The sequence below is a fragment of the Adiantum capillus-veneris genome, chromosome 14 (assembly GCF_014529385.1).
Source record: "Adiantum capillus-veneris isolate H3 chromosome 14, ASM1452938v2, whole genome shotgun sequence".
NCBI lineage: Eukaryota > Viridiplantae > Streptophyta > Polypodiopsida > Polypodiales > Pteridaceae > Adiantum > Adiantum capillus-veneris.
In genome coordinates this window covers 120,554,481-120,579,198 of record NC_140944.1, presented here as the reverse complement: position 1 = coordinate 120,579,198, position 24,718 = coordinate 120,554,481, and the positions used below count along the sequence as shown (strand labels likewise).

The 24,718-nt window shown below is 45.2% G+C and overlaps 1 protein-coding gene across 1 annotated transcript in view; it reads right to left on the bottom strand.

The window, feature by feature from the left end:
• Positions 1 to 5,362: 5,362 nt before the first annotated feature.
• Positions 5,363 to 24,718, bottom strand: part of LOC147443034 (cysteine synthase-like) — a 67,686-nt gene continuing 48,330 nt past the window's right edge. Inside the window, exons 9-10 of the mRNA XM_086528979.1 lie at positions 6,419 to 6,499; positions 5,363 to 5,592 (exon numbers count right to left, since the gene is read on the bottom strand). Of these exons, the coding sequence (XP_086385105.1) occupies positions 5,500 to 5,592; positions 6,419 to 6,499 (174 nt within the window). The 3' untranslated portion in view covers positions 5,363 to 5,499. The remainder of the gene's footprint in view (positions 5,593 to 6,418; positions 6,500 to 24,718) is intronic.

Sequence of the window (24,718 nt, the reverse complement as noted above, 5' to 3'; positions counted from 1 at the left end):
ACTGCTTTGCCACCTTTTATCCGGGCGGGGTGAAGGCTCCACCTTATGAAGGTCGCAAAAAAAAGGAGCCTTTTGGTTGAGAACAAAAGCTCAGGAACAAGTTGTCAGAGAAACTCCACAATAGGTAAGTGCTGAACATTCTTGTAAGTGCTCAACATTCTTGGACATTTTCCACTGCACCTTCAGCTAGTTTTCTTCTACCTTCCCTTATGGTAGAGAGGCCAGTAAGTGGACGGCCCCCAAAACAAGGAAAGTGGTATCCCCAATAATAACATGTTCTTTGACTAGTCATACTACCAAGAAGGTGAGGCCAAACGGCTAGCTCATTTGAAATAAAGCGATACTATTGGCTGGTGTGTGGGTTCACACCTCCGTGGCACGCTCCGCTCTCTTTTAGCCCAAGGTACATCTCCATTTTGGCCCCTTTTTTTGTTACAAGGGATTGCACAAATGATGCCGTATCTTTCGATATGTGACTCGCATCAAAATAAAAATTATTCCTATGAATGCTCTTGTTTAGGCAATTTAGATGAGCTGCTCAACGATGAAAATTAACCTCCGATGAGAGATCGAAGCGTCTCAAGTTACGTGTCTCTATATTGGCCCCTCTATCCTAAGTCTTTGATTTTCATTACATGCACCTCCCGGCCGTCTCGGCTTTGATAGCATGGCAATATCATGTAGCTTGGGAAGCTGAGACATAACCCGAAAAGAGCAAGCAATCTGTCGCACTAACAACCACAATGACAGACCTGCCTATGAAAGCCCAGGTGACAGCCGGCTCATGGCTACCTTTCCCTTGATCCTACAGGACCTCCCAAGACAAACAATCCCTCCCCATGCACCATCTCTGCTGCCTCACCACCTTCACTAAATGCTAAGATTAGCCACTGTTGGGGTTAAGGCCTATGTGCCTTGACCAGTCGCCCAAGTCATGGGCGCCCGCCCACTGTTACCCTATACTTATAGTGAGTATACTGTATAGAGGGAGCTACCACTTCACAGTCTCCCCACCCATATCTGTGTCGTGTGTCTCCTTCTCTCTCTCTCACTTTTCGTATGTGGTGCTCCCCGATCCCCTTCAATTGGTAGTTGTTGGGGTTAAGGCCTATGTGCCTTGACCGGTCGCCCAGGTCATGGGCGCCCGCCCATTGTTACCCTATACTTATAGTGAGTATATTGTATAGGGGGAGTTGCCACTTCACAGTCTCCCCACCCATATCTGTGTTGTGTGTCTCTTTCTCTCTCTCTCACTTTCCCTCTGTGGTGCTCCCCGATCCCCTTCAATTGGTATCAGAGCTATGGTGACCGCAGAGAGCATGACGGCTTTGAGAGCTTCGAGGCGATAGCTCGCTCTCTCTCGACGGTAGAGAGATTAAGAAAGCAGAAGACTTGCTGTGAGAATGCAATGGGAGCTTGTGAGCTCAGTTGAGAGTGATGTATGCTCTTGTGGAAGCTCAGAAAGGAGTGTGGAAGATTGTGTGTAAGTGAAGGTGCTTCCCTAAAACTATGTGCACAGCAGCACAGTTTTCAGATTCGTTTTTCTCCTTGTAGAATGCAGATCTGAGAATTCTGTCCGGTTGGCCCATCCGTTACGACATGGTCTACAACTTTACAGAAGAAACTTTTTGCAAATTCCTCACCGTTTTGCTGATATTCAGCTCAGACTGACTGTATACAGAAATTCCAGATTTTCTGTTGTCGCATTGTGTGCGAGTTTGATGCACTTTTGGAAGCACGGGAGATGCTTAATATTGAGTGCATAAATTCTGAGCTGAAGATGCAATTGCAGCTTGTGTTAAGCTTGTGGTTTGAGGGTTTTTGGTAGACTTGGGCAACGAAGTATGGAAACGTTTACACATCACCGAAGCGGTCTCTTGAGAGACGTAGTTTTTTGGAGCACACAGGTGGAGCTTCTTTCACTGGTTTTCACAGGATACTTTGGCAGTGATTTTGTGCTTGGATTCATGGTCTTTGAGGATGGTTTGCATATGGTTATGGCGCATGGTTGATGCCCATTATACATGCATTTTGGCGAGCACTTTCAAGTGCCGGTGAGCTCTCTTGAGAGCATTGTTTTCGCATTGATCAAGTTTCCGGATTGCAAATCTTTTGGCGCTTGCTTATGCGCGGTCACTCCGTTGATGTACGTTGAGTGCGGATTGCCATTGTATGTGAAAATGTGGAGCCATTTTAGCATTTCTACTCATTGGCATTGAGTAGTGTTATGGTTTATGGTAGAGATTGTACTTGAGTTTTTTGCTCAGTTTTCAAGGGAAATTCTGTCGGATTTTTCCCAGATTCTCGCCATAGTTTGTGATCGAGTGTTTACTCTCACTTTGACAGGTTTTGTCAGTTTGGACACAGTTTTGTGTTTTTGTATCCACTCTCGCAGGAGTGAGTATTGTGATGTATGCTTGTATGGCTACGAGCTAGGTAGCCGGATTCGAGCACTAATGGCTTGAGGTTTTTCAGCAGGATTCAGCTACAGGTTTACAAGTTTACAGGCAGGTTTGAGGGCTTATTTGAGGGCTTATTTGGGCGATTGTTTCCTCTTTGCAGGTGTCCATGTATGACTCGGTTGTAGGCTGATCTGGGACACGTTTGTGACTTGTTTATGCAGTTGTTTAAGAGCTGAATTTTGAGGCTGTTTTGGGGCTGATTTGCAGCCATATTTTACATCCATATTTGCAGACTTTTGTTGATGCGATTCGAGCCAGTTTAGGGCTGATTTGGTTGACATTTGCTACTCATTGTTGGTTGCTCTTTTGCGAGCATTATGGCTGATTTTTCATTTGACTTCCAGCGTTATGGTCTGACACAGTTTGATGGTGCAGATTTTGTTGCTTGGAAGGAGCATATGCTTGTTGCATTGGCGGATTTGGGGCAGGATAAACCCTTGTGTGGTTTATCAGCGAAGCCCAAGTCTATGCGTGATGATGATTGGCAGGATCTTGATGAGTTAGCCATATCTACGATTTGTTTGCATCTGGTTGAGTCTGTTTACTGGCAGGTCTCGAGGGAGACTACAACTCATGCTTTATGGCAGAGTTAACATGCTATGTATGCGACATCCATGTCTACATGGAAGTCTAGTCCCATTTCTATGTCCATGGGAGAGATTGGTCCCACACCCAAGTCTCGACGGCATAGAGACTTGACATGTTGGCATTGTGGACATAGAGGGCACATTAGGCGTCGATGTTTCAGGCGTTTGAGACGACGGAGGCGACAGATGCGTGATGCAGATTTGAACACGACAGATGCTAGTGAGATCAGTACAGTGGTTATTGAGTATGCTTGTGATGGCGATGTCACATTTACATCTAGCTTGTCTTCAGACGATCTTATGTCTACGGATTGCATATCGGATTGCACATTGTCTTCACATTGGTTACTAGATTCATATGCTACTTTCCATGTCACGTCGCATCGTGAGTGGTTTAGCACGTTTTCTAGTGGGAGACTTGGTTGTGTACACATGGCTGATGGTGCTGTGTATGACATTGAGGGTACAGGAGACATACGTTTGTCCTTGCCCAGTGGTATGAGATTTACCCTGCGTCATGTGCGTTATGTGCCAGATCTGAGACGAGATTTGATCTCAGTCAGACAGTTACGGGATAGTGGATGTCGGGTATCGCTGCTTGAGCGATCTTTTGCGTTGCATTTGGATTCGCTAGTGATTGCGAGAGGTGTCAGGTGTGGTACAGGTTACCCATTGCATGTGGATCACGCGAGAGACGGTGTTGTCTCTGTGATCACACAGCAAGGTAGAGAGCGAGAGAGCAGACGAGTCTCTTTTGCTTGTGGGTTACACGATGCTTTGCATGGAGTGCAAAGCAGTGACCTTGTTGTGCAGGTTGCGTCTACGGATGCACAGGTAGAGCAGGACAGCTCTACTGAGTCACAGCAGGATGAGTCACCAGAGGTGATGACAGAGATGATTCACATGGATGCTGAGATGTCAGCTATTGTGGAGTCATTTCTTGATATGCTTATGCCAGAGCTTGATGCAGATTCAGGACAGATGGATACTCTTGGTACACATGTGATATGTGGTGGGCACGAGGAGTCACTCCAGAGCTCGGAGTCAGAGTGCCATGATCTCTATGATAGGGGACAAGATTGCCATGAGTTGAGTTCTGAGTTGGAGGTGGCAGAGATTGCCAGGGTTGCATCAACATTCGGTGTCCTCATGTACGAGATGCTGATCTCGAGGCCCGACATAGCAGCTGCAGTGGGAGCATTTACAGTAGGGTTGATTAGTTGTTCGATGACTGATCTAGGCATAGAGCATAGGGGAGGTTTGCAGATATTGGACCGATACTTGCAAGAGTGCATGAGCTCTTCTAAACTATTTGCAGAGCTTGGAGCTAGCTTTGTGTGGCTTCCACAGCGGGATGTTTGTCTATCAGTAGAGCCGGATGCACTAGCTCATCGAGAGTCAGTGGACATAGGTTGAGAGAATCTCTCACCTTCTATTAGTTGTACACTAGTAGATCTTGCTTAAAGGCACATTGGCCTTTAAGTGAGAGGTTGTTGGGGTTAAGGCCTATGTGCCTTGACCGGTCGCCCAGGTCATGGGCGCCCGCCCACTGTTACCCTATACTTATAGTGAGTATACTGTATAGGGAGAGCTGCCACTTCACAGTCTCCCCACCCATATCTGTGTCGTGTGTCTCCTTCTCTCTCTCACTTTCCGTCTGTGGTGCTCCCCGATCCCCTTCAGCCACCACCATATTGTGACCACACATGGCTTGCTGAATTTGCTGTATGCATAGTTGCGGGTGCTTTGCGCAAGCGCTACTTTGCTCTGACTTGCTACCCTCGCTCTGGTGCCACTCTTTGACAATGGTTTTTTTGACCCCTCTATTTGGTAAAAAGCGCCAAATTTCGCTCGTGCCAAACCACACCATAAACAGCAACTTCCTAGACATGTGAACATAGAGGCACAACCGAGGCACAGGGAGAAATGACACAATGAGAACCAACCACTCCATGAAATGAGTGAGCAAACATGACACGCGCACCTCAGCTTCCAGGTCAAAAGCGTATCGAAGAGTTTCTAGAACTATGTGTTGCTAATTCAGATTTTCAGCATAGGAAACTTCTCTCTCTCCCTCTCTCTCTCTCTCTCTCTCTCTCTCTCAGTTTGTCCTTCTCTGGACATTGAGTTCCTTTCAGACACTTGAAACTTCCAAACCCCACAAAGCAAGAACTCCACTTACGTAAGCATCCACATCTATATTATTGTTGCCTTGATCTGAACATTAAAAAATTACCATCTCTACCTTTGAAAAAATTACAGAAGATGCCCATAAATCTTTCTGATACAATTGGCAGGCATTCCCCAACACCATGGAAAACACCCCCCATAAATTTGTCATGCGTGAGATCACACCCAAAATTTGAAGCAAATGGGACAGCTTTGAAAAAGTTCTCCTATTCCTCAGTCTGTATCTGTGTTTGTGATGCAGGCCAGTTAGCAGGCTGACATCAGGCTTCGGGCTGCATCTTCTCCGCTGCCTCCCTAACAGACTGGAAAAGTACTGTCGACAAGTATCTCTCACCAAAACTGGGGAAAACAACCTATAAAAAGAAAAAACAAATGAACCACATAGATTGTGCAATCCAAAAACAAATGAACCACATAGATTGTGCAATCCATGCGTCCACCCACTTCATATGCAAAAGCTTGTGTACTGACATCAACGCCCATCATGCAACAAGCACATGAAAACTTACTGAAGTCCACAATTGCTTGAGGCACATGTGTGATCTGTTTAGGGCTCAAGCTGTAAGGCCCTCGTTATGAGGAGAAGCCGTGTCTAAGCCTGGACATTGGTGGGACCCACATTAGATGAGGTTTCTCATGTCAATATTAATGTGGATTGACCTTTGTCGGCTTAACCTTTGGGGCAGGGTAGGGAAGATTTTCTGATAGTAACCCAAGGCACATAGTGTTGGGAAGTGGGTTGAGAGAAGCACTAAGGTTCATATTTATAGGTCTCGAGGGCATTTGCCAGAATATACCAAAAATATTATGTCAAATGAAGAGTGTTCCCTATGGTTCCTACTGAGTTTAGCTATTATACGCTCTTAATGCAGCCCCTCCACAATTATGACCCATCCAATAACTGTCTCCAAAGTTTTAACCTTCACCTAGTATTTGTCTGTAAGTTCATGATTGCTTTCAAGCTCGTCCATGCCACTTCCCATATGCTTGGAAAAGGCTGGATATGAGAATGTAGAGTTGCAGGTAAAGAATGCCCAAATGCACACAGAAATGCAGAAAGTTACACAACAATATACAGACATACACAGTTTGAAATGCAGGAATACATGATCACGAAGGAAGAAAAAGCTGACTTTACAGCATCACCACTTGTTCAAGTTCAAAACGAGTAAGTCTTACCACAATAAGCTTGCCAGCATTTTCAGGCCGCTTGGCAACCTGAATAGCAGCAACTGCGGCTGCTCCTGAAGAGATGCCAACCTGCAATTAAAAACATGTGAGTGCAAGGCCAGAAAATAATAACTACTGTTATTCGGTCCCCTCTCTCTCTCTCTCTCTCTCTCTCTCTCTCTCTCTCTCTCTCTCTCTAAAGTATAGAAAAGTTTTAACAAAAATAGCAGATTGTGCAGGACCACATTGATGCGAGAAAAAATGAGCACATCTGAAGCCTAAAAGACAAGTCAATAGATATTGAGAAACAAAACCTGCACATAACAGAATACATTGACCACGGTAAGAAAGAATAGCTGACAAACACAACGAATTGCCAAAGCACCTATAGTTCAAAAAAATGCATTGTGATGTACATCAACACAGTCAGTGCGCACATCCAAAGTGAAAACAGTTACATTTAGAGGGAATGGTTACCTATCACCGATTTTGGCCATTGCAGGGTTAACCTGCAACTGTCACCAATTTGGCCCACAGCCATGGACAGGGCTGAATATCTGCGAGTGTTGAATGCACTGACATGCTTGTTGATTTTGCAGGAACCATTTGAGAAGCTGCAGGAGAGCTGCAAGAAATTATGTTGCTTGTGAAGCTATAGGTGCTTGTGCAGGCCGCCCTCAAGAAGGAAAGCTCGTAGAGCATATAGGGGGACCCATAGCCTAGCAAAGTGGTTGGGAGTTAGGTGAAAGTGTTCGGGTCGTTTATTTGCAATAAGCATAAAGAAATACCGAAAGGGACACTAGTCTTTGGGGCCTACAGGGTGTCGTTGTCTACTTTGGAGCGCTCTAGCTACTAAGTTGTGAAGTGTCTTGAAGTGTTGAATTCCAGTCACAGGTTTATGTATGCAATTGTTGTGTCGTAAAGTACAGGTAAAATTAATTAACCTAAAGATCGGGTGAAAGCCAAAGTCTACCGCCCTCTAGTGAGACTACGGGCCGGTTAGAGAGAGAGCCAGCAGTCTAGAAGCCTTACAATTGGCTAAATCAGCATAGAGATGTGTATGCTTGGAGCTAGTAGCCTTCCTCCGTTCTCTGGATCCTTTGCTAGGCTATGGGTCCCCCTATATGCTCTACGAGCTTTCCTTCTCGAGGGCGGCCTGCACAAGCACCTATAGCTTCACAAGCAACATAATTTCCAGTCTCACACGTTTATGTATGCAATTGTTGTGTCGTAAAGTACAGGTAAAATTAATTAACCTAAAGATCGGGTGAAAGCCAAAGTCTACCGCCCTCTAGTGAGACTACGGGCCGGTTAGAGAGAGAGCCAACAATCAAGAAGCCTTACAATTGGCTAAATCAGCATAGAGGTGTGTATACTGCGATGGAACTGTGCGTACCTGTGGGGGATTAGCAATTAGCCAATCCGGTTCCTGTACAAAAGGCTCTTGCCTTGGCAAATGCACATAAAACCCCAGAATTGTACATGGTCATCTAAGAAGCCCTACTAGCAAGGCATTACCATATGTGCAAAGGGGGGAGAGAGATGCACGAGAGCAAATCATTGTCTCATCACACTACATGAGACAAAGGAGAAGACGAGCTTTCCATTAAAGTCGTGATCACCTGCATCCACTACTCACACACACACTCCTCTCGCATAACCTAAAAAGGTCCGGGCCGGGAAATATAGAGGCCTTTTACAATCAAACGCCCCCCACACCGCAGCCTGCGTCGTTTTGAGGTTCGGATATACAACAAAACGCTCTCCAGACATTCTGTCTCCATCGTTCTGAGGTTTTCAAGCATACAACTAAATGCTCCACAGACATCCCATCTGTGTCGTTCTGAGATTCAGACAATACCAAAACAATATTTCTCACTACTCCACCCATTAGTAAAATCACAATCATTGAAATGAGTATTAAAACCAAAGTCAAACAATTCAAATGGGCACCAAGACAGGTTCAAAACAGATACCATCCATTTCAAACAAATTACAAACAGGATCACCAAACAGTTATCAAAAAATATTGAAACTTAAAAAGCAATCTCGACATCAATCGAGCTTGAAAAGACGACTGGCTTTCCATTCTGAAACTTGCACCAAGATTAGGGTTGAGTTTCTTCCATAAGGTAGACGACCGCAGTATGGTCCAGAAACTCTTGAATAGTTGAAACAAGTTTCGACAGATAGTCTTCCTGTGGCGGTGATGGTAGTCCCTAGACATAGCAATCACATTGAACCTCCAAGGTTATGGTAGTCCCTAGACATAGCAAGCATGGTCCATAAATGTAAGGTCCAACAGAATGAATGTTGTATTTTCTCAAGATTAGTGATCTATATTTGCTCAAGGTTCCTTTTAGTTCTTAGGGAAGGAGAGAGCCTTCCGTCTTTATGGAGAGTGCTATGATCACGAACAAAGTGAGTGGATATTGTGCGTGCAAGTGTATGAGACTGAGAGAAGGAGAGAAAAGAGATACGACACCCGAGAGGTTGTAAAACCCTCCTCCGAAGGCCCCACTCTCGTCGCCGAGAGTGGTCTACTTATGGATTGCACAAAGTGGTACAATGACGATGCAAATGGATTGATGCAAATTGGGACTATGCCGATGACGACGACGGCGATGTCTTAGAGGCTGAAATCTGTGAGACTTGGGGGCTGAAATCTGCAAACTTTGGGGCTGTTTCCATAGGGCTGAAAAACGCAGATGTGGCTGTGTTTTTAGGGCTGAGTTCTGTACCAAAAACGTTGTAGTCTGCAAGGGTCTTAGGGCTGAATTAATCGCTGCTGTCCTTGCTGTAAAACGCTGTCAAAACGCTGGAAACTGCAGGCTTTGCTGGCGATAACAAACGCTAGGGTTTGTGGCTGCTGGTCGTGGGGAAAAACGCCCAGAAGAAGACCTAGCTGGCGATGGGCTGCTGGTGGAAAACACCAAGGGGGGAAGAGGTATGGCGCTAGGCTTGGATGGGGATGGCTCACCAAGGGATGGCTTGGAGAGGATCTTGTTGAGAGAGGGAGGGAGTACCTGTTGCTTGAAAGCTTGTTGTGCTCCTTGCTCATCTGCCCAATTGTGCTAACTTGGGTTTGCTTATATATTAACTTACCTAATTTTCCCTACTTAGTTCCCAACAAAAGTCACTTAATAAATAAGTGAAAAATGTCAAAAATAGGGAAAAATAGGATAAAGTCACTGGAAAAATCTCCAAACTGACTCTGATGGAATATGATGGAAATGCTTATGCTTATGCGGTGTGCACCCAGAGGATATGCATCTACACTAAGTGACTGGGCATGCACGGTCTACGAATAGAATCACAAAAGTGCAAGATCACTTCTAATCTAGACCGACTGGACTGACGGAAATCCTGCTATGGTGTAGCTTGTCCACGGACACATAGGGTTGGATGTGTCACGTGACATCCCTTCCTTTTTAAAGTGAGGTACTGGTACCGAGCTGCATGGCTTCCTTGTAGTCTGCCAACAACTGTGGATAGAACTCTTCGTCTACCCACACCGCTTCATGGGTTCCTCGATCTATGAACTTCAAAAAATATTGTCGTCCTTGTTTCTTCGAACCATGGCGAAACCGATGCAACAAGACTTGCTCCGGCTCCATGACTTCAGCTTCATCGATGATCTCTACCCACACCGCTTCATGGGTTCCTCGATCTATGAACTTCAAAAAATATTGTCGTCCTTGTTTCTTCGAACCATGGCGAAACCGATGCAACAAGACTTGCTCCGGCTCCATGACTTCAGCTTCATCAATGATCTCCGGTTCTTCTTCTTCCGAAACGTCCTTTGGAGGTGTTCCTTGAAACACTTTCAACCAAGAAACATGGAAAACGTTGTGCATGAGTTAAGCAACTGCAATTTCATTGAAACCTCATTTATCTTTTTGATGACTGGAAATGGACCATACATACGAAAAGACAACTTAGGACATTTCTTTCCAACTTGCTTCGTAGATACACCCAATCTCCTTCCTTGATCGAGACCTCCTGACGAGGCTTGTTAGCCTGCCGAGAATAAGATTCCTGAGCCTTGCTTAGCTGAAGCTTCACACGCTCAGAAATCTCATCCAATGACTGACTCTCAGCATTGACATCAGGCATTTGATTGACCGATCTAGTCAAAAGTGACTGGAACGGACGGCCAAAAGCTACCTCATACAGAGTTCGACCAATAGCAGAAGCAAAGGAATCATTTAGAATAGCCTGAACCAAGGGGAGATAGAGCTCCCACTGAGACTACTAACCATGAACATAAGATTTTAACACATCAAAAGCCAATTGATTGTAAATTTCTGTTTGACCATCTGACTGTGGATGAAAAGCCGATGAAAAATTTAACTTTGTGCCAAAATTTTCAAAGAGTGCGCGCCAAAAGTTGGACGTGAACTTAACATCCCTATCTGAAACAATGGACTTTGGCAAACCACAGAGGGGGTACCAATGCTTAATGAACAATCGTGCTACATCTTGTGCCGTGACTGTGGCCTTACAAGGAATGAACATGCAAAATTTGCTGAAACGATCAACAATTTTTAAACATAGAGTGTTCCTTGAATGCAAACTTGGTGGTAAGTTAGTCACAAAATCCATAGAGATATCCTGAAAAGGTCCCTTGGGAATAGGCAGCGGAAGCAAGAGGCCTTGCTGCTTACCCCGAGGAGCTTTTACTTTTTGACATATAGTGCACTATGTGACATAACGAAACACATATTTTCGCATTTTAGGCCAATAAAAAAATCGTTCAATCTTTTCCAATGTGATGTTCATTCCCCTGTGCCCACCCGTGAGAGAATCATGTGCATCATGCAATATGGTTTGCCTGAGAGAGTGCAACATACATAAACGCTGACGAAAAAATAACAATCCATCACGAATGAGATAGTTGTTGGGCCCTTGGGAAGCAAGAGCCTGCAACCAATACTTACCAAACTCCGAATCTGCATACTGATTCTTCATGCTATCAAAAGATTCACCCTCTATAGAAAATGTGGTTCTTGACTCAAGAGCCAAAATCTGTCCTTTGCGACTCAACACATCTGCAACAGGGTTAGCTTTTCCAAGCACATACTCAATCAAACCGCCAAATTGCTCAAAAAATTGTAACCACCGCGCTTGGCGATCACTCCAATGTGCACTAGACATAGACTGGAGCCACTTGAGGACTTGATGATCTATGCACACTGTAAACTCTCTATCATACAAAAAATGCTTCCAATGCTTAAGAGAGTGAATGACAGACAAAAGTTCTTTATTTTTCACTAAATAATTCTTTTCCGCACTATTGAGCTTCCGGCTAAGGAAAGCTACTAGGCGACCATGCTGCTGGAGCACAGTGCCTATGGCGACATTGCTCACATCCGTCCATACCTCAAAGGGATCATTCCAAGAGACAAGGATAAGACACGGTGCTTCAGTCACCGCAACCTTGAGAGCTGCGAAAGCCTCAATGGCTACCTCGGGCAAGTCTACACGCTAATGGCGAGTCTTTATCCCTTTCAAAACATTAGTCATAGGTGCAGCAATGCGTGCAGAATTCTCTATGTGCGAACTATATGCTTGACATAGACCAAAAAAAGAACGCACATCGTATGCAGTTTTGGGCAAATCCCAATTACGAACCTGTTCCACCTTCACGGGATCTAGCTTGACGTCTTCTGCAAAAATGATATAACCCAGATACGTGACTTCAGTAAGAAAAAATTCAGACTTCTTAGTTGCAATGTACAACGGACACTCATCCAAACGAGTTAGTACCCTTTCAACATCTCTTTCATGTTGCTCCCACGATGCAAAAAAATTGAGAATATCATCTAAAAAGATGAACGCACATACACCGACCATATCGCCGAACGACCTACCATGAGACGATTGAACGTACCCACGGCACTTGTCAATCCAAAAGGCATAACAATGTACTCCCATTGCCCTCGCTCGGTACAAAGGGCAGTCTTGCAAATGTCGCCTTTGAATACCCGTACCTAATGGTATCCACTCTTGAGATCGACCTTGCTGAAAACCTTTGCCCCGTTGAGCCTATCAAGGATATACTCAATGCGAGGCATCGGAAACTTGTTTTTGACGGTCATCTTCTTTAATGCCTTGTAATCAACACACAAACGAGACGAACCATCCTTCTTGCAAACAAACAAAATAGGGGTAGCAAAAAGACTTACACTAGGACGTATGAATCCTCCAGCCACCAACTCCGTGAGTTGTCGCTCTAACTCTTCCTCCTGTGACTTGTTCAAATGGTAGGGAGCCTTACTGACAGCATGCGCTCCCTCCATAAGCTCGATACGATGGTCCTCCGGCCGCTCGGGTGGGAGACGAGGTGGAAGATCATCCTGCAAAAAAAAGATGTTTAAACTTCGTAAACAACTCTGAATACTTACCTAGAGCCTGAATGCTCTGGGAAACCGGAGCAGCATAAATGAATGCCGCTTGTGCTCCTCGTTACTTGCACATGCGAGATGAGAGGCAAAGAATGCAAGCCCTCCTCAGCACGAATGATGAGGGGGGAATCAGTTTTGGCATGTAAAATGAGAGTATTAGCCTCAAAATCAATGAGAGCGTTGAGTTCCCGAAACCATTTAATGCACAAAATCATCTCGCATCCTGAGAAAGGAGACACAAGAAATTTCCTACGAAAAGAAGCTTGTTGAACAGTAAACATCACATCAAGGCACTCCTTCGTGATGAGAGAGTCCATACCAGGAGCGAAGCCAGAAACCTCGAGAGGAGATTTCTGACTAACCTCTAGGCGGGCTCTCTCAACAAGAGGGGGACTAATCACATCATGCATACTGCCTGATCAAACAATATGATAAAACACTGCCCGTTTACATGACCATAACACTTCAAGAGAGACTCATCAATGTGTGTGTCAGAGTCGGGAGAAGATGCAGGTTGTGTTGTGACAGTGCTTGTGGTAGTTGTGGGTGCCTTTGGTTCTTTAGATGGGACTGTCTTAGGACGGGCCTTCTTAATGTGCCCCTTGACGTGACATTGAAAACATCTACCTTCTTTAGCATAAATCACTTATTCTTCAACCGTGATGTATCCTCCTACAATTCCTTGTGAAGCTTTTTCATGAAGGGTTAGCTTAGGTTTTGCAAGTGCTTTAGCTTTACCCTTAGATTCATTGTTAGAGTTCTTTTCCGAGGAATTAGAGGAAGAAGGGCTAGAAGAATTACCATTCTTACCGTTCTTACCATTCTGTGTGTTCTGAGAATTCTGAGAGGTCCCTTGAGAAGACTTGTTCTCCTTAGGCTTTTCCTTGTTGTGCTTTATCTCTTGGGAGAGAGCGATCGCTACCGCCTTGTTGAGATCCGCGGGGTCAAAGACTTCGACATCAAACTTGATGTATTCGTGTAACCCAGAGAGAAAAGCCTCTTTGCGCTCATCATCCGATTTGCATAATTGAGTGCCTAGCTGCAAAACACGGTTAGAAAAATACATGACTTGCATACCATGTTGCTTCACATTGCGCCAATCCTCTTTCAATCGTGCGAGGTACTGAGGTGGCATAAACCGCGCCTTGAGCTTGTCTTGGAAATCAGCCCAACTAAAAGAGGGGTGTGAATTCGTCGTCTTCCTCTAGGTGCGCGGCTAGCTGTGCCTCTTGCCATGAGTGGTACCAATTGATGGCATCACCGGCAAGGTACATAGCTGCCGTCAAAACTTTGTTATTCCCTGTTTTCTTAGTTGTCGCAAAATAAGCATTAAATAGATGCAACCAAGAATGAATCACCGTAGCATCCATCTTACCATCATACTTACTGAAAGTCAACTTTTCGGTGACTGGGTTGTTGGAATCCGCATCGTGGCTTGCACCATTTGAGGAATTCCCACGATCTTTGGGTGGTTCGGTCTTCGAGGCTAGCACTTGGCAAAGCAATTCTTGAGTACGTAGCTTCCTTTGAGCTTCACGCTCAGCCTTCCTTTCTGCTTTTCATTCATTTCGTTCATCGCGCTCGCGTTCGAAAGCAAGGCGATTGGTCTCTTGTTGTGCCAACGCAACTCGATTCGCTTCTAAAGTAAGGCGAGTCGCTTCTTGTTGTTGTAGTGCGTTTCTTTCATTTCGTTCCATCGTAATGCGAGTCGCTTCTTGTTGTGCCAACATCATGTCCATCATTGACTTGACCATCATCTCCATAGGAGTTAGAACAACTCGTGGTGTAGATGGCGAAGGGGGAGGGTTGGAAAAATCTCCTGGTAAGGAGAATCCTTCGTCGCCTCTCTCATGCTCATCACCTGTATGCGAAGTATCCATTCCGCTTCGGGTGACGACCATGCACTAGGTAGGATCTTTGGTTCTTAAGTTCACGAGGAACTTGGTTCTTGAGGGTCTTGAGGTTCCTGAGATTCTTGAGATTCTTGAGGTTCTTGAGGTTTTCTTTTGCTTGCAAATCGCATTGGAGAAGGATCTTCTCTTCACCCGAGTTCTACTCCTTTCTGCGGGCGCACCCCTTCGCGGCCTTGCGCTCACACCAAGGTTGCTTTTTCCCACCTCACTTCGATTGGCCGACCGCGAAGTGCACGGTCCGCTCTCAATGAGTGGAAAGAGACACAGGGGGAGGCTGGACACCCTTCTTTCCTGGGATTCCTGTCACTCTTCAACGAAACACGATTAGGAATCGACATGCCCAAGCGAACTTGGGTTCGTGCGACCTCAACAAGCAAAAAAAAATTCTTGTGGTTCTTGTGGTTCTTTCCTTGAGTGATACAGAACACTGCCAAAGCTCTGATACCAATGTTAGGTGCAGCGGAATGAATGTTGTATTTTCTCAAGATTAGTGATCTATATTTGCTCAAGGTTCCTTTTAGTTCTTAGGGAAGGAGAGAGCCTTCCGTCTTTATGGAGAGTGCTATGATCACGAACAAAGTGAGTGGATATTGTGCGTGCAAGTGTATGAGACTGGGAGAAGGAGAGAAAAGAGATACGACACTCGAGAGGTTGTAAAACCCTCCTCCGAAGGCCCCACTCTCGCCGGCCAGAGTGGTCTACGTATGGATTGCACAAAGTGGTACAATGACGATGCAAATGGATTGATGCAAATTGGGTCTATGCCGATGACGACGACGGCGACGACTTAGAGGCTGAAATCTGTGAGACTTGGGGGCTGAAATCTGCAAACTTTGGGGCTGTTTCCATAGGGCTGAAAAACGCAGATGTAGCTGTGTTTTTAGGGCTGAGTTCTGTACCAAAAACGTTGTAGTCTGTAGGGGACTTAGGGCTGAATTAAATCGCTGCTGTCCTTGCTGTAAAACGCTGTCAAAACGCTGGAAACTGCAGGCTTTGCTGGCGATAACAAACGCTAGGGTTTGTGGCTGCTGGTCGTGGGAAAAACGCCTAACAGAAGAACTGGCTGGCGATGGGCTGTTGGTGGAAAACGCCAAGGGGGGGAGAGGTATGGCGCTAGGCTTGGATGGGGATGGCTCACCAAGGGATGGCTTGGAGAGGATCTTGTTGAGAGAGGGAGCGAGTACCTGTTGCTTGAAAGCCTGTTGTGCTCCTTGCTCATCTGCCCAATTGTGCTAACTTGGGTTTGCTTATATATTAACTTACCCAATTTGCCCTACTTAGTTCCCAACAAAAGTCACTTAATAAATAAGTGAAAAATGTCAAAAATAGGGAAAAATAGAATAAAGTCACTGGAAAAATCCCCAAACTGACTCTGATGGAATCTGATGGAAATGCTTATGCTTATGCGATGTGCAACCAGAGGATATGCATCTACACTAAGTGACTGGACATGCACGGTCTACGAATAGACTCACAAAAGTGCCAGATCACTTCTAGTCTAGACTGACTGGACTGACGGGAACCCTGCTATGGTGTAGCTTGTCCACGGACACGTAGGGTTGGATGTGTCACGTGACAATAAACTCTCGAATAGTCGAAACAAGCCTCGACAGATAGTCTTCCTCTGGCGGTGATGGTAGTTTCCCTAGACATAGCAATCACATTGGACCTCCAAGGTTATCAGCTCGAGAAGTGATGCCTATTGCGAGATGTCGAGAAATTTCAAGTTATAATCTGCTGGGGTTTCTGTGGCAAGCATTTCAGGATACCCCACTCTGCCAGGGCTGTAATTGCAGGTTTTCGACCCAATTTTAGCAACATAGTGACGCCAAAACCCCTATAGGTCAAAAGTACATGCCTAGGACACTTTCCCTTTAATTTTGGAAGCTTTCCTACAAGCTACAGGTCAATTTCAGCATGCTGTAATTCCCTGTTTTGGTCATTGTCACGTGCCCAAAGCCCGGTATAAACATCCCAAGGCTCCCTTGGAGATATCTTGCAGTTTAGGTATGAAACCCTAAACTTGCAGCAGAGAAACACAGCAGGCCGTAATTTTCCATTTTGGATCATTTTGAGCGGAGCGATCACGTCTACGCATGTCTCAAGAGCTCCTGCACGTAATGGGATAGTTCCCTTTTGAATCGGACAAGTTTTCACGCGAGAAAACTCTCCGTTTTTGCAATCCTTCGCGATGGAATTGTGCGTACCTATGGGAGATTAGCAATCAGCTAATCCGGTTCTTGTACAAAAGGCTCTTACCTTGGCAAGCGCGCATAAAACCCCAGAACTGTACATGGCCATCTAAGAAGCCCTACTAATGGGGCATTACCATATGTGCAAATGAGAGAGAGAGAGAGAGAGAGAGAGAGAGAGAGAGAGAGAGAGAGAGAGAGAGAGAGATGCTGTCACCAGCGTGTGACTACTATCTATCCTTTTTGTTGATTTCTTTCTTATTATCTATTTACTTTCACTTTTTGGAAACACCCCTCGGGAAATCTAACTGCCCTGCATTGCATAGCTAGTGTGGAACTGTACAGAGGGAGTCCAGGCCTGAGGGCAAGAGAGCACTAAGGTTGGACAAGGACTATGGTTAGCCAAGTGGGGTCATTGACTAGCCAAAGTGGAATCCTTTGCTACAGAGGCTACATTTCAGTTCTGGATGTGGCCGCAGTGTACAAAGAGGGTCGGATGACCTAGAAAGATACAATGGCAGCATCTCCTAAAATTTAGGGAACTGCTATTTTGGGACCTGAAAATGTCTTCGCGTCATTACGTGCAGTTTGACATGGGGATCATTTTGTTACTCTGTGGCCAAGTCAACAGAGGCTGCAGGTGAGATATTTTTAGACCCGAGGGTCTAAAGCGGGAAAATGCACAAATGAGTGACACTTGGCACTTTGAGGCCAGTTTACTACTTATAGAGAAGGCAAAAACGTGATTTATAGCTGGGAGGCTCATTTTGCAAGTCTCTGTCACAGGTTAAGAGCTATGGAGTGCTTGCTTTCCCTCTTATGCACAGTGCGGTGCCAGGAGTGATGCCCTGCACGCTACGCACTGCCCTCTCTCTCCCCTTTGGCAGTATGTTATGCCCCTCTAGTGGGCTCTTCATTTGACCAATGTACAGTTGTGTGGGTTCATGCGCGATTGCCGAGGCAAGAGCCTCTTGCACAGGTACTGGATTAGCTAGCGGCTAATCCCCCCGCAGGTACAGGTGAATTCGGAGAGGTTTCACGCCAGAAATCTCGTCCGATTCAAAGGGCAAGTAGCCCTACAGGTGCGGGAGCTCGAGGACTTGCTAGGGATGCGACCGGCACGCGAAACGGAGCCCGAAACAGTGAATTACAGCCTGCTGTGTATTTTTGCAGGTTTAGGGTTTTGGCCCTAAACGGACCCTAATACCCCCAGGAGGTTCGGGGACGCAAGGGGACCGCTGTACAGGCGATCTGGCGCATTTTCAGGGCTGAAAACAGAGAATTCAGCGTGCTGCAGATTCTCGCCAGGTTTTGCAAAGTGCCCGTATGCGTCGGGAAAGTCAGTCAATGCGTGGGAATACTGACCGTGAAGGGTTCTAGTACAGTTATGCTGCCGAAATCGGGCTGGAACAGTGGAAATTCAGCCGAGTTTGTGCGGGGCAGCTTGTAGGGAACCACAGCGTTTATTCCCTCTTTTGAACAATAAAGAAATACCGAAAGGGGCGCCTAAGTTAGGGGCCAATCTGGTGTCCGTCTACTCATACAGGTGCAATCTAGCAGCCTGTATCCCTCTCCCCTTTGTTGTGTCTTGAAAGTACAGGTAAAATAGACGACTAATAATGGGTGAAAGCTAAATCAAGGTTTAAAGTAAAGTCTACCGCCCTTTTTGGATTGAACAGGCCGGTTTCATGGTTCCATCGACGGGATAAAATCACTTTTTCCCATAGAAGTGAGCCTTGGTCAGTTTTGGGCTTGAAGACACAGGGGATCATAGACGAGACACAGGGAATTGTAATTATGGCTGACAGACCAGATGATGTGACTGAAGAGGTTTCCTCTTCACAGGGTCAACAGACACATGAAGTGGGTGAGTCCTCAAGACCACCACAGACTGATGATGATATATTCAGGACCCAGTTGGCTACTGCTGTGGCTATGTTCACACAAGTAATGCAGAACCCAAGGTTTTTAGCCTTTCTGCAACCTCCTGTTCCGTCTCAGCAAGTTGGGTCACTGGATCATATTCAAAAGCCTGTTAAGGCTCGAACACAGGTGATTCATACCGCACAGTCAATGGAAACACCTGTACACTTGACGGAGAACATGCAGTCTCCACAACGTACCCCTAAGGTGCAAGAACAGGTGGCTGAGATGCCAGTTTTTCAAGCTGTACCAATTCAGCCCACCACCTTTCAGCAGCCTATAGCTGGTTCTAATGGGCAGGGAAGCAACTTACAGGCTATGCAACAGGTCTTCCCACCACCTTCAGTACACCCTGGCTATTTTGGAGGTGGATCGGTATTTCAGAGCATGGCTGGTCATGCACCTGGAAATCAGTTTTATACGCCAGGAACAGTGTTTGGGGGTGCTCAAACGATGATGCCTAACCCCATGTACAGTGTCATGGGTATGCAACCAGGGTTTCAAAGCACTCAGGGACAATTTGGGATGCCACAAGCAAATTTTGGTATGGCTGGAATTACAAATCAGCAGCCAAATATGGCATTTCCAGGTCAAGTTAATAGCGGCCAAGGAACACAGATGAACCTTAATAGTGTTCCCATGTTTCAGTCACTTCCATATGACAATTTAACGCCGCTGGAGAGGCCAACTCCGTACAAAGAAGGTGGCAAAGGAGTGTCATTCACGACCTTTACAGGGTTTGATGACAGGAAGAAGGCTCTTTCATTCCTCCAGCAGTTTGATAAGGCCTATGCAGGGGGAAACTTTACAGAGGCTTCAAAGGTCCGCAAGGCAGCCACTTTCTTGACAGGGAATGCGGGACAATGGTGGACAACTTTATTGCTTCAAGGGCAAGCTCCGTCCACATGGATTTACTTCAAGCAGATTTTTGCAGCAGCATGGTTATCTGATGATTTCGAAGCAGATGTCATGACAGAATGGCACCAGCTTAATGCTGCCACTTGCAGAAATCTGGATGATTACAATCGGAAGTTTTGGAAAGCTCTACTTCCAGTAACTTCCTATAGGTTTGTGCCATTGACAGAACAGATTGAAAAATACTGTTGTGGCCTACCTAAAGGATTGAGAAAGTACTGCACAAAGACCAAAGTCACTACTTTGACGCAGCTCATCGAGGTAGCAAACACTGGCAATGGTTTGCTCAAGGGAGAAGATTGTGAATTTAACACTGGCGTCAAGGCAGGATCAGGCAAGAAAAATTCAGCCAAGAAGCACGTTCCCAATGAGGCTCCTAAAGGGACTCAGGAGTCGGCCAACACAGGGAAAGACAAAGCTACGGCTGAATCAGAAAAAGGACCAGCAAAGAAATGGAAAAGACGTTTTCCTCGCAAGTCAGAAGAGCAAAAGAAGGTCCTGAGGACAGAGAACAAATGCTTTATATGTGAGCAGCCTGGCCACATCGCTTACAACTGTCCTACAAAGAAAAGGCCAGCTGATTCTGAAGACAAGGAAGACAAGAAAGGAAAGAAGCCCATGGCTGGTCTAGTGCCAGATATGGTGGGCGATAAGCCAAATTCGGATGCAAGTGAGCTTTGCAGAGCATGGGGAAAGGTCAGGGATCAAACAGTGCTTATCTTCTTTGATCCAGGTGCCAAAGCCAACTTTATTTCCCCAGAATTGGCTTCAAAGTTGGGAATCAGACCTGAAGAGATGGGGTATACAGCAGAGGCAGGTTTGGCATGTCCTGGCCATACAGAGGCTGTGACACCCATCATTGGAAAGTTGCGTCTACATATCCAGTCCTATGTAGATGCTGAAGAATTTTACATCATGCCACTGGACGGATGTGATGTGTTGTTAGGTATTCCTTGGTTATTTCGTGTACAGGGAATCATGGATGCCTACAACAAAAAGATCACTGTACAGAGCAGGGGAAAGACTCACATTCTGGATGTAAAGCTTAAAGGGGAGTCTATTCCTACTGTATCAGCTTCTGCTATTACTTCTGTAATGAAAAAGCATCTTTCTGCGTACTTGGTTTTTGCACGTGAAGTGTCAGATTGTGATGAATCAAATTTATCTGTGCTAGATAAAGAAAGGTCAATGTTTTTACAACAGTATAGTGACTGCTTTTCCGATTCATTACCGTCTCAATTACCGCCAGAGAGACCCGAGGACCATGCGATAGATTTGGTGCCAGGCAGTAGCCCACCAAATAAGCCTCCGTACAGGGTTAGTGCGGCTCAGCAGAAAGAGATAATGGGCCAAGTACAGGAGCTGTTAGAAAAGGGGCTGATTCAGCCCAGTTCATCTCCATTCTGTTCTCCAGTGTTGTTGGTGCAGAAAAAGGATGGCTCATGGCGTATGTGCATCGACTACCGTGCACTGAACAAGAATACCATCAAGAATAGGTTTCCTATACCTAGAATTGATGATATTATGGACAAATTAGAAGGAGCAGCTATGTTTAGCAGGATAGATCTAAAGAGTGGGTATCATCAGATCCGCATTAGATCAGAGGATGTGCACAAGACTGCTTTTAGAACGACGTTTGGCCTTTACGAATTTTTAGTGATGCCCTTTGGTCTCACAAATGCTCCTGCTACGTTCAATAGGATGATGGACAGAATTTTCCGTCCACACCAGCAGTTTGTTGGTACATTCTTTGATGACATGATAGTCTACTCAAAGAATGAAGAGGAGCATAGGCATCACTTGGCCATTGTGTTCAAAGAGCTACGCAGTCATAGGTTGCTCATCAATGCAAAGAAAAGTGAGTTTTTTCTGGAAGAGATTCACTTTCTGGGACACATTGTCTCAAAGGATGGTGTCAGAATGGATCCTGCAAAAGTTGAAGCGATCAAGTCATGGCCAAATTTGAAGACGGTGCATGATGTCCGAAGCTTCTTGGGACTATGCTCCTATTACAGAAGGTTTATCCGAAATTTCGCTGAGATTGCTTCACCTTTACATGCTCTTCAAAAGAAGGCAGTCACCTTTAAATGGACACAAAAAGAGATTTCAGCTTTTAATCTCTTAAAGGAAAAGATGACTTCAGATCCAGTCATTGTGTTGCCGGATCTTAGGAAGTCATTTGTGGTCCAGTGTGATGCCTGCGGTAGTAGCATTGGTGCTGTGCTAATGCAAGATGGCAGGGTAGTAGCCTATGAGAGCAGAATTTTGCAAGGGCCAGAGATGACCATGCAGGTCTATGAGAAAGAGTTACTGGCTGTGATTCATGCGCTCTTAAGTTGGAAACACTACCTGCTAGGTGCAGATTTCGTTGTCCAAACGGACCATCAGACCTTGCGATACTTCTTGACACAGACAAAATTATCTGAAAAGCATATGCGATGGGCAAATATCTTGTCCATGTTCCATTTTCAGATTGTGCATGTGGAAGGCAAGAAGAACGTTGTGGCTGATGCCTTGTCAAGGAAGCCACAAATTTCAGCTGTGTCGATTCCTTATCATCATGAACTTGATGATATGAGAGAACAGTATGCAAATGATGAAGATTTTGCAAGGGTCTTCGAGCAACTAATGGATGGACAACGTCATGAACACTATCTTCTTAAAGACGGGTTCATGATGATGCATGGCAGATTGTGTGTCACAAAGCCATTGCGACGCAAAGTTATGGAAGAGAGTCATGTCCCACCGTATGCAGGGCATCGTGGTATTGATGCTACAGTTAAAGCGGTAGAGACATTCTTCTATTGGCCTACATTGAGAAGGGATGTGGATGCCTTTGTGCGAGAATGCCTAATATGCCAAAAGGTCAAGTTTGACAGGCAAAAGGCACCAGGGTTATTGCAACCACTACCTATTCCAGATAAACCATGGGAAAGTATTGCTATGGATTTTATCTTTGATCTTCCAAGAACGCAGACAGGAAATGATGGTATTTGGACCATTATTTGCAGATTCAGCAAACAGGCTCATTTTATTCCTGTCAGGAAGAAGATAAAGCCAGATCAGATGGCACGCTTGTTTATGAGCAATATTTTCAAGTATCATGGCATGCCACAGTCGATTATTAGCGACCGTGATCCACGCATGACAAGTTTGTTCTGGAGAGGCTTGTTTGAGAATATGGGCACCACACTCAAATTCTCTTCGTCATTTCATCCTCAAACAGATGGGCAGTCAGAAGAGGCAAATTCTACTGTCCTAGATCTGCTGAAGTGCTATGTGTCAGAGCATAAAGGAAAGTGGGAGCAGTATTTGCCATTGGTGGAGTATGCATACAATAATACAGTGCATTCATCAACTGGCAAGGCACCTTTTGAAATAGTTGAAGGTGGCAAGAAAGTTCCTCCCATACTGCATACAAAGGACAACATATTTGAAGCAGATAAGTATGTTCAGGACATGGATGAAATGTACAAGAAGGTCAAAGTGGCCTTAGAAAGGACTCAGGCAAAGCAAAAGAAAGCAGCTGATCGTCACCGTCGTGAAGTGGTATATTCACTTGGTGATTGGGTGCTTCTACGGTTTGAAAAGGCAAGGTTAAAGAAGATGAAGGGCAAGGAAAGACTGTTTCCAAAGCTCAGCATGCGTTACTATGGGCCTTTTCAAGTGTGCGACATAATCAGTGATGTTGCATATAGGCTGAAATTGCCTGACAGTTGGAAGATTCACAATGCGTTTCATGTGAGTCTTCTCAGACCCTATGTGGGTGATGTGCCAGAAGATATGCCAGCTGAAGATCAGCCGGAAGTCGAGGAACTTGACGAAATCTTGGTCCCTGAACAGATTTTGGCACACAAAGAAAGGAAAGTGAAAGGCAAGGTTGCTAGGCGTTACTTGGTAAAGTTCAGAAACTATCCACCAATGGATGCTAAGTGGATGGAAGAAGGTGAACTTGCAGAGTCACCAACTGTATTATCACTTTACCTGGAAGCCTTCGATTTGCAACCTACCTTGACCCCTTGAGTTTCAAAGCTAAATGGATTGTCAGTGTGACAATGGCTTCTGAAACAAATGATGTACATGGTATTTAAAGTGAGCTCAAATGAAATACCTGTTACATGAATGTTAGAGCTGTACAGATTGTCAGTTTGGCAATTGCTCTTATGAAATGTCCAAAAGTTTGGTTAGTGCTATAGAAGTGAGTATTTCTTGTCAGTTTGTCAAGGATACAGTGATTGCTTCTATTGAAGAGTACATGTGTAACTGCATTCTTAAACTGTCGGTTTGGGTATGCTCGAAAGTGTTACGGGATCCAACGTGTACTATAAGACAGTGGCAAAATGTGCAGCTACCATTTTGTCATTCGAAAGTTAGTGACTCAAAGCAATGGCAGAGTGCGAAGCTACCACTATGTCATTGGGACAGGGTTCACACGCAGGCAATACATGAGTCGACGAGGTGTTGAATACACCAGGGTTGACAATGAGCATGTATGTGTCGTATATGTGTCGACAGCTGTTGAATACATCAGTGTTCACAGTAAGCATGTACGACATAGATGCAAACGACGACGTTTGAGATTTCAGGAGGGGGGTATGTCACCAGCGTGTGACTACTATCTATCCTTTTTGTTGATTTCTTTCTTATTATCTATTTACTTTCACTTTTTGGAAACACCCCTCGGGAAATCTAACTGCCCTGCATTGCATAGCTAGTGTGGAACTGTACAGAGGGAGTCCAGGCCTGAGGGCAAGAGAGCACTAAGGTTGGACAAGGACTATGGTTAGCCAAGTGGGGTCATTGACTAGCCAAAGTGGAATCCTTTGCTACAGAGGCTACATTTCAGTTCTGGATGTGGCCGCAGTGTACAAAGAGGGTCGGATGACCTAGAAAGATACAATGGCAGCATCTCCTAAAATTTAGGGAACTGCTATTTTGGGACCTGAAAATGTCTTCGCG